This window comes from Diplotaxodon limnothrissa, linkage group LG6 (assembly GCF_057381915.1).
Source record: "Diplotaxodon limnothrissa isolate DT_005_m linkage group LG6, D_limnothrissa_male_GT1.1, whole genome shotgun sequence".
Taxonomy (NCBI): domain Eukaryota; kingdom Metazoa; phylum Chordata; class Actinopteri; order Cichliformes; family Cichlidae; genus Diplotaxodon; species Diplotaxodon limnothrissa.
In genome coordinates, this window is record NC_140601.1 from 26449946 (window position 1) to 26460823 (window position 10878).

The window sequence follows — 10878 nt, forward strand, 5'->3', positions numbered from 1 at the left end:
TGCATCAGTACAGGACCTTACGGCTCCATAACACAGTCTCTCTTCTCCCTCCTGAAATCTTTTCAACTCCCTCCTAGCGTCCCACATCAGGCCCGCTATCTCTCTGCTCCTCACCCAGTCTTCAGACTGTACAGGGCTTCGTCTACATTCTTCTGGTGGAAGCTCGTCATGTAGGCATGCATGTCCCGGTAGTTGTTGCGGATGTTGCGTTCTGTGCTCCCATTGGGCACCGTGCCGAACCGGAACGGCGGTGAGAATTCGTTAGGCTTCTGGAACTGCGGTGGGGGGTTTCGGGAAAAGAAAACACACAGAGAAAAGAGCAGTGAGCTGCATCAAATATCCTTTTAATGCACTGTTAAGCAGGACTTTAGCAAGCTTAAAATCAACTAACTGTTTAGAGATGTGAAGAATCCTTGGACATGTTTAGACAAATATGTATGACTCATCAGATCAAGTTCAGAATAAAGATCTGCAATTTATGTTACAAGCATAAAAATGCTGAAAAGATCAAAACAGCAGTTTTAGTTTCTTAGTTTTATTTCTTATTTAATTACTTGATGCAATCGTTAATTTTTTAATTTTTCTAGATTAAATGACAAATTCAAAATGCACATCAGTCTCATCCATCCATCCATACAGGGTTGTGTCCCCTTATGAGAAGCAATCTGTGCAATCGTTTTGCAATCAAGTGTGGAAAGATGTTGAGAGTGTAACACCCTCGACCTCTGGACAGAGGAAAAATAAAAATTTAAATGCAACCGCCAGGCAAGCATTTTTTTTATTTGTTGTAAGGAGGTTCTATCTATTTTTACTCTGTGACTGAGCTATTACATTAAACTACCAGTTACAATAAGCTAACGGCCCCATTCTGAAAAACCACATGTTGCACCTGCATCAAAACTAGCTACAGTAGCAAGTTAGCAGAGAGATCAAATAAGTTCAAAGCACTGAATCGAAACACTCATCCATAATATTTTGGGGGGTTTTGGTCTCATCTTCCTCCCCTCACCCCCCACCGGTCACAGCAGATGGCTGTTCCTCCCTGAGCCTGGTTTTGTCGAAGGTTTCTTGCAGTTAAAAGTGAGTTTTTCCTTCCCACTGTGTGCTTGCTCAAAGCAGGCTGCTGTCTGCAGTAATACAGGCTCCTTAACTTACAAAATAAAGCACCTTTAGGTGGCTGTTGTTGTGATTTGCTGCTATATAAATAAAACTGAATTGAATGGTAAATGGTAAATGGCCTGCATTTGTATAGCGCTTTTCTAGTCCTAAGGACCCCAAAGCGCTTTACACTACATTCAGTCATTCACCCATTCACACACACATTCACACACTGGCGATGGCAAGCTACATTGTAGCCACAGCTGCCCTGGGGCGCACTGACAGAGGCGAGGCTGCCGGACACAGGCGCCACCGGGCCTTCTGACCACCACCAGTAGGCAAACATGGGGCTAGTATCTTGAATATTCATTCTAAATAGAAAAAGTAAATTAATAAAAAAATAATAAAACAGACACTAGTTTCACTCCAAATTAAGTAGCCCACTCTCACATGTGTTCACACCCATGTGCTCCTTCACCCCACAAACTATCACATTGCCTTAAATTCACACCTTTTTGTCTGACAGGCCTGACACCTGGTCAACGTACTCCTCCTGGATCATGAAGGCAGCCAGGTTGGCAGTGTAGGATGCCAGGAAGATGACAGCAAAGAAGGCCCACACTGACACCATGATCTTACTGGTGGTGCCTTTGGGATTCTGCACAGGGACAGAGTTGTTGAAAACCAGACCCCAAAGCAGCCAGATGGCCTTACCGATGGTGAAGGAGGGGCCGCCGGGCTCTGGGAGACAGAATGACAGGAGAGGAGGGGGAGGAGGAGGAGGATGCAAAGCAAAATGGGAGAAGCCATCAGACTGCTGAACACGTCATAGACACCTCAGCTTCACTACTGGAACTTCAACATTATGCACTCCACACTGTATATAAATGCCACTTGTTTTGCACATATTCAACTCTGTATATTTTATATATTTTATTATTATTATTATTATTATTATTATTATTTTTTTTTACTATTTAATTTGTAAAAATGTGTACACACACACACACACACACACACACACACACACACACACACACACACACACACACACACGTAGGAAAATATTTAGTATACACATCCAGAAATGCATACACTATTATATATTGTACATATATTTATTAGTTTCAGGTTGGCCATTCTTGTATTTTGCTCGTTTGTGTTGTTGTGTTTGCACATCTCTGTTGCTTGTGGGGCTCGCACACAAGAATTTCACTCGCATGTGCTGTGCCAGTGTGCCTGCACATGTGATGTGACAATAAAAGTGATTTGATTTGATTTGAAAAAGGGATCAGTTTCACAGATCACAGGTATTACCTTGCTTTATCTGCATTTACTCATTGAAGGACTCATTTGATGGATGGGAGGAACACGGCATAGATTTAGCCCCATCCTTTAGTTTGTCAGTGATCGCAGGATGTGCTCTACAGTCAACATCTGTTCTTCCAGACATGGCAATGACAACCCACTGTTACACACTACTAACTCTGCTCCACCTACCTCTACGGGAGTATGACAAGGTGGCAGGAAGGATACACTACCTACCACAGAAATGAGGAGAGGGACGAAGGGAGGTGGGGGGGAGATGGGCGCACAGCAGGCTGCAATTACATATGCTACAGCTGCAGCAGCAGTACAGGACAACAGCCTTACACAACCCAGCGATTAAGTGACACAACCCATAAGACATTCAGAAAACAGCACTGTAGGAAACATTACTCCAAACTATTTTATTCCCTTCGGTCCTTGAAAGAAAAAAAAGGCTGTAAGCAGCAATATAACACTTCTCTGGTTTTATCTTGAGAGGTTGCTATTGTGGCAACCTAATACAATCCTCAGAGTCAAACAGAGCGAGCATATAAAAGCTAGAGGGAAAAAAAGGAAACCCAGAATGAATCTGAGCCATTGATTTTGATAGGCAAGTTGATATGAATGGAGTGCTGAGACTGCATTTGATTCAACAGGGTAGTGTTGTTTGATACTGTCAGACATCATTAGACCTGACATACATTTTCAGTGTAAGGTACCAGATCTTGTTAACTGTATTCAGCAGTTTTACAACCGTAGATGTGGCGGTGTAATGCTGCTGTACTATTTGAGAACAGAAACGATTTTGTAATGCAGGAACAGAGGAGTCTTTGTTTTTGCGCAGCGATGCTAAGAATACTTAAGATCAGCTATCTGGTTCTTGCCAATGATCCTTTTCATTAGTGAAAGAGCTTAAGTGACTATAGATGCAGATAAGCACTCAAGACATCAAGTAGGAAGTCCCAGAGCTCCAGTTGAACTCATTCAGACGGGATTGTCAAAGTAATTTAGCACCTGGAGGGCTCAGTTTGAATGCTGCATTCAAGTTAACAAAGCCTGCTGGCTAAGACTGCATTAGAGCACATCAGATTGGCTAAAAATGTACCTCATTGTTACCTTTTAGCAGCAGGAATCGAGTGGGTCTGGGTTTGTGTGTTAATGGACGTGTGTGTCCTCTCACCTCGTCCGTCTGCCAGACAGCGATTGTAACCCACCGGGCTAAAGTACTCAAACACAAACACAGCCACTGCCGACACGATCAGCAGCATCACAAACATCATCACCCAGACGTCGGCACTGAAGGGCTCTGAAAGAGAGAGGGAAACAGGGAGGGAGGTTGTGAGAAGACAGAGAAAGGAAGTTCATTAAAGCAAATGAAAGTAAATTATAATATAACCCCCCACCCCCTCCTCCCCACCACCACCCCTCGGGTATCAACATGCCTATTTGTATTCAGACGCTATGTGCTTTGTGCTTGTCACATTTATGGATTTTGTCTGAGTTTCTGTGAACACTAACAAGCACCTCTGAAGAGAAACACTGAGAAGGAGGCACGTTTTCCAATTGCTTTGTAGTTTGTATCGTATATTATGGTCTGTGACAAACACCACAGTGTTGTAGCTGACAAAACAATCCCCACCAAAGGTTCACCAGACAGCTCTTCCTGAGCAGTTCACAGTCAGTTAAATTTGTCCAATTTTCAGCTCTATAGTATTTTGCAGTTTCATTTTTCTAAGCACTTTCATGAGGTCCAACTCTTTTCCTTTCATTCTTTACATTACATCACTTTTTAAACAATAACAAATCAGCATATTTATAGTACTGTTTAAAGTCTTAACAACCCCTCATTTCATTATGTTTTGCTTAGAAAATGGGACATTTTCTTTATTGAAATGTGTGTAAACATATATGGAAATACAACATGTAAGTATATAAGGAAAAAAGAGTTTGTACAATTGTAATGAGCTTGAGAGTCGATGTTTGGTACGTCAACTCTCTTAGGCAGCATTTTTGTCATTTCTTTCTATAGGAATAGTTCTTTAAGTGTTTTGGGATCATTGTGATGCTGAAAACGTAATTATTACTTAATTAATTTGCCCATCAGACACTTACCAGATGGTGTTACACGGTGGATCAAACTTTGATGGATGTTTATAATTCTAATGAATTTTGACAAGATCCCCAACAACACTTTGCCGAAACGCATCCCCAAACCATGACAGGGCCACTCCATCAGACCTATTGTCACTGATTTTCAGTCCAGTTCTTGTGTGTCCTTTGCTTAATAATGGATTTTGTCCTCCACTTGTGCAGTTTCCTCAAATATTTTTTGAAGTTTTTAAGTAATAGCTCTTTGGGAATCACCTTGTTGGTGCAAAAATATTTAATACCTGTTTTTTTTGTAGATTCAACTTAAGAAATGAAAGAAGAAAGAAACGTGTTTTTGTAACAGGCTTATTATATTTTTACTGCTAGCGCTTTAAATATTATAAATAGCTAAACTAATAAAGGACAGAGGACCTTTTACTTTGACGGAAACATGCACTGGAAACACACTGCATTTGTCAAATCATGAAAAATTAGCTGACAAAACAAGATGATTGTAGTTTCTGCCTACTCCTTTTTCACTTTAAAACATCCCAATGAGCTTTAGAACAACAGAAAGAGTGTCCTGATAAATGTGTGAAAAACGCCTGCCCCCGTGTGCAACATGAAATGAGATTCTCTGGCACAAAGGAAAAAGGACAGAACTTTAAGTTCCTTCTTCAATTATTAAGAAAGAAAATTCCTAAAAATGTTGAACAGCTGCTATTCCATTAAACTTTCAGAATAACCTCTCCGTGGACCTTGTTGTGAGATTTTTTTTGTCAGCTGCTGTTTTCAAGGCCATAAATTTATCATTTCTCTGTAAACCTGCATTGAATGCCAACAATAAAAATGATTCTTGAAACTTTTTTCAATACTCATCACTGCAGCCATACCTTTTTCAAGTGATTTTGACTGATATCTTGCTCCCTGTTGCTTTTTATGTCTCTGTGTTGTTAAAGTTGTTAGTTTTATTGCTGCCAGAACAGGTTGTTCACCATAAACAAGCAATGTACTCACCTAGTGTCATCTCTGTCTGTGATTCTGCATTTATTATGCGATACGAGCGTGTGTGCGCATCTGATTGTTCTTGATTGTGCTGTACATCTGCCAGGACCATCAGGTGTGTTTTTACTTACCTAGAAAGGCCGACGGGGAGACGGTCCCATTGCTACGGGAGACCATGACACTGATGCCCGTCTCAATGAAGGGCACAGAGAAGTCGATGACCTCTGACCTCTCCTCGTTGATGGTGAGCGAACCCACCGCCATGTGGGCGTTCTTATCCACTACCTGAGGAACAAACAGGCAGACACGGACAGGAGGGGAACATAGAAGCTCAGTGCTGAATATTCCCAGGTCTTTAAGGGGGATGGTAAATCAGTGCTATCATTTTTAAACTATCCACCATGTTTGCTAAGAGACCAACAGGCTTTTCCCAAAGATTGAAATCAGGAGGAAAAGGAGATCATTTCCACACTGGGTCAGAGCTGAACTCCCCACCAGCCCAGCCTCCCTCTAAGTGTGTACAGGTATATTTAGTCCAAAGTTTCTGGAGCCTCAGGCCATGAATAAAAAAGGAGCACAAAAGACTGTTAAAAAGGGATGTATGTACGCCAGAGTGAACAGGAATCCTGCATGCTGCTTGTTCCCTCTGTTTGTCACACTTCTTCATAGTGGCCCGCTCTCTTCTTGCTCTCTCCTTCTGTTCTGTTTTCTGCATCTGTTGTCCTATTTCCCCCATTCAAATTAAATCATTAGCTGCTTGCTTAAGCATTTAAGGATGTGTACTAATGAATTTGTGCATGGGTGCATTGCACATTTGAATAGCACTGCCTCTATGCCAACGTACAACAGCAGCAAATATACACCACAATCTATGGTAACTGGTCTGGAGATTTACTTAGTTTACACTACACTGCACATCTTCACTAATCAGTGTTCCCATCGTAATAATGAAATAATTCGCTCGATGTCATGATAAGTTAGGTCTGACATCGCGTTCATTTGTGAAGGCTGCATTGTGGTGGATGTGCAATGTGCAGGAGAGAAATGGGTCTTTCCTTGAGGCTGCTTTCTCCCTCTCTGCCTCTCTTGCCCAATCACTCCGCCTTTCTCTACATGCATTTTTCTTTCCCCATCTCTGATTAGGACCATCATAGCGTCCTCTTGAGTTTTTGTGGAGTTGATCACAGCCTCCCCCACCCCTCTCCCCACCCAAGGCCAAGCTATAGGGAACAAGTGCTGAAGCAGTGAGAAACCAACAGAGAGATGACGCAGTGTGCGAAAACCAAGCTGAAAGGGTTTGTTTTGTTTTTTTCCTCTTTTTAACGTCAAAAATTCCAAAACTTCTAAATTAACATGGAAAAAGTTCATTATCTATGATTAACTCAAAGATGTCAAACTGTTGCAGTTCTTTGCGTACTGTGTTTTAGTAACATTACAAATAGGCGATGATCAAACTTCTGGTTTATAAGAAATCACTGATCACAATCCAAACAGAGTTAGCACCATATGCTAACACTGTTCAAAAATCACCAGCATTTGCTGGACCAGGATTTCGGGCAAAGTAATGTCTCTCTTATTTATAGGTTATACATCAAAGGCCGTTCAAAGAACTACATTTTTGACATGGCCTCGATACTTGCAGACAGTTAAAATAATAAAACTGGAAATTTTGGAAAGTCTGGTCATTGTTCACTGAATCATTGCTTGTTTTTTTGTGTGTGCAGACAGGATTTTATGTCTGCGTCATATACAGTTAGAGCGAAATAAAACTCACTATAAAAATAACCAATAATTAAACTAAAGCATAACACTTACTGACTGTAGCAGTATCTGTATTTGATTTCATACTTTAGGCACTTGATTGCTTAATTGATTTTAAAATGCTTAAAATCTGAAAGTCTGTGTACTCTAATGATATTTTCAAACAAATCATTAAAAATCTGGGGAGAATTAGAAAATAATGAAAATATGTTGAATAAATAAACATAAAGCATACTAAATACATTCAAATTGGGTCCACAGTCCCAAAGGCAGACTCGCAGACCAAAGACAGCCTGGGAGAAAACTTTGAAATTAACACGCTGCTATACATAACATACATAAATCTATGACCCAACCACAAAAGGAGCAATAAACAATATAGATAACATCACGATAATGGCAGCATTATGAAACCGATGGAGGTAAAATGTTCAGAGCAGGTTTTCTGTAGCCGAGCTCTGGCAGTTATTTCCTGATGTGTCCTCCAGCTGTTATCATGACCACACCAGGAATGACACAGTGTGGAAAGAAATAGCAGAGAAATTGCAGCAGTTTTATCATGATGCAGTCTAAATGCATTAAATTTGATGTCTCACTCAACGGTAAGGTTCAATCCATGTCACACAGCTTAGCTTTCATTAAACCTATCACATAATTGCTATAATCTCATACCCTGTACGTGTAATGTGCCAGTGTAATGCAGCCATCATTAATACACCTGTCGTTTTCCTACTGTGACAAGTCAAACATCTGTCAAGAAAAATGTCTGTTAATTAACAGACGTTAAGTGCTCGCCTTCCACTTAATTCTGTTACTCTTTTTGGATATCAGCTCTCACCAAATGTTACAACACTGGCTAATAAGTGACTAATAAATATTTATAAAATGAAAAGAATTACGGTCACCTGGCTGCCTTTTTAGGGCCTTCTAGCAAAGAGATGTTTCTGTAGAAGAGCTGTTTCAAAAATTATTTCACTATCTACAACAAAATGAACTGAACAAAACACTCACATATAAAATGTGCTGGTCTTACTGTTTCTTAGCGATCTTTGGGTTTCTGCTTTAGTGACACTGTACAGGTGTGAGTCATAGTTCATGTGATTTTGAGTCCTTATTCTACCTTTATGTTTAGTCTAGTGATGAGTTTCAGGTTTGCAATCCAATGTTTTGGTTTAGATTTGTGATTTTTATAAGTTGTAGCTCCTTCACTGTTTTCTGTGCCTGTTCCATGCTTAGTTATGCTTGTGTGTTTCTTTTATTTCCTGTTTTGCCTTTAAGGTCAGTTTTCCTTCATATATATATATTACTTTTGTTATCTGATGATCCTGATTGCTCACACTTGTCTCTCATTCTTCTTTTGTTTCTTGTTCCCAATCAGCTCAGGGTGTATAACTAGTCTTGACTTTTTGTTTGAGTGTATAACTACTCCTGTCTGCTTCTTTCGTCTCGTGATATTTTTCGTCTTTGTTCTTTTTCTGATTGCTGTGTGTTTCTGTGATCTCAATACTCTTTTAGATTCCTGTTATGTTGACTTTTATGGGGGTTTTTTGTTTTGGTTTGTCTTTTTGTTTTGTTTTGTTTTTCTTTGGGGGGGGGGGGGGGGGGGGGGTGTTATAAGCAGTCAATGAATGGCTTGCATGTTGTTCTTGAAGCATCCACTTCAAGTCCTCTTTTATACACTCCACCCATGAAAGGAAAAAGTAATAGACTCATGAAAAGCAATGCAACCTCAGCTTATGATGTCTTGCTCTAGTTGCAATAACGTATCTCAGTGAGCTAACTAAGGATCCAGTAACACAGGCCGAGATACCAGTCAGTGACTCTGGCAATCACAGGTTGTAAAGAAAAATGTTTATTTCCTGATCATTTGTCAAATTGTCGTTCCAGCCCTGTATTCCAGCCCTAAACCTAACCTTCTCCCTAGCCCTAACCATAACCTTATTCCTAACCTTAACCACCACTTTGATGACGTTAAATAGTGTGTCCGCAAGCGATTTTAAGGAGAAGAGCAAACATGTGTAGATTGAGTCCAAACGGTTCTCACAGGTCCTCAGTTTTCCGATGTCGTCATGTAGGAAGGTGTTGGGTGCCTGAAAACGTAATATGTTGACGATTTGTCACCTAGCGTAAAATGTTACGCTTTGGGATGAGAACGTGTTGTTCCAGAAAACCCAGCATCTTCTTTGTAAACTAGAAGATGAAGCAATTTTCTAGCGACCGCAGGAGGTTTTGGTGCAGCACACCTCTTCACCTGGTCTTAGTTAGCAACTTCCACTTTTTGCCCTAGCGACCTGAGGTTTCCAGGGAGTTGTTAGCCTGTGCGACTGAGGACTGACAGACAACAACCGGCATGCAAGTTTGCCATGAAATAACACAAACTTACACAGAGATATACATTGAAAAAAATCATCAAGTATTAAGAGTCTGTGCACGTGGAATGGACATCACGTGGCTCTCAGATCACAACCATTTCATAATCAAAATAGTTGTCAATCAAATCTCTTACTAAGATGAAGAAAGATGTGCATTTGCTTTCTTAATCGCAATAACACAATCAAACAATCGGCCGCTATTGTGCAAGGAAGCAATGTCTGCATCAGAATCTGTCTATTTATGGTGCACCTTTTTCTGTCATACCTCATTCATGTTGACTAAATGAATGAATGAATGAATGCAAATAATACAATAGATGGTAGGCACCACCATCAGCAACACACTGCTACCAATGATGAGCTATACAAATATAAAGCACTGCAGTTATACTGTAAGTCCAATCGTTATGATGGAAATCAGAGAAAGAAATTAAAAATACTTAGATTTTGAGTATAAACTATCATTGTGTCTCTCTAATGGTTCAATAATGGTTGTATGGCGACGTCTCCAGTGCTTTTCTCCAGCATTCGGCCAGCTATGAAATCCACAGTGAGCTGATTTGCCAGCAGATCTGAATGAAATTGACCAAACTGTCCCGGAGGGTATTTTCAAGCTGATGCTTTCTTTTTTCCCCAGTGTTGGGATGAACTTAGAACACCATTGATCAGTTTTCTGAACAACAATACACTGCATTTATATCTACATCTGCCTACTGCAGTGCAACAGTATCTAAGGCAGTAATTTATTTTAAAAAGATAAAAAAAAACTAACATGGAATCTGGAAGAGTAAAAGAAAATATTCTCACCTCTCCAACCATGCCGTTCCAAGTCCCATTAACCTTTTTGCCGTGTTTGCCGTTGGTGACCAGGTAGAGGTCATAAGTAAACTTGACCGTCTTGGCGATTTTCTTCAGGATGTCGATACAGAAACCTTTGCAGCAGCGCTTGATGTAAATCCCTGAATCACCTGTTTGATTGCTGGACAAAGAGGAATAAATGCAAATCAGAGAGCAGGATAAAAGGTTTCACGAACTCGAGATCAAAGTTTTGTTTGGTCTGAGTACATAAAACCAGCAAATGCAAAAGAAAGAAGACATCACCAAGGTTTGGCACTGATTACCACACCTGGAAATACTAGGTTCAGATATAAACACTTTTAATGTGGATCTTTTTTTTACTTACATACTTTTTAAGTTTGCTTTTACAATGCAAATTGTTGTTTGTTTGCTTTTTTTTTTAGCAGAC

At 40.2% G+C, this 10878-nt stretch overlaps 1 protein-coding gene across 1 annotated transcript in view; it reads right to left on the reverse strand.

The window, feature by feature from the left end:
- grin2bb (glutamate receptor, ionotropic, N-methyl D-aspartate 2B, genome duplicate b) overlaps positions 1 to 10878 on the reverse strand; it is a 148327-nt gene that overhangs the window by 20423 nt on the left and 117026 nt on the right. Inside the window, exons 8-12 of the mRNA XM_085356592.1 lie at positions 10440 to 10611; positions 5631 to 5784; positions 3587 to 3712; positions 1610 to 1839; positions 115 to 275 (exon numbers count right to left, since the gene is read on the reverse strand). Of these exons, the coding sequence (XP_085212718.1) occupies positions 115 to 275; positions 1610 to 1839; positions 3587 to 3712; positions 5631 to 5784; positions 10440 to 10611 (843 nt within the window). The remainder of the gene's footprint in view (positions 1 to 114; positions 276 to 1609; positions 1840 to 3586; positions 3713 to 5630; positions 5785 to 10439; positions 10612 to 10878) is intronic.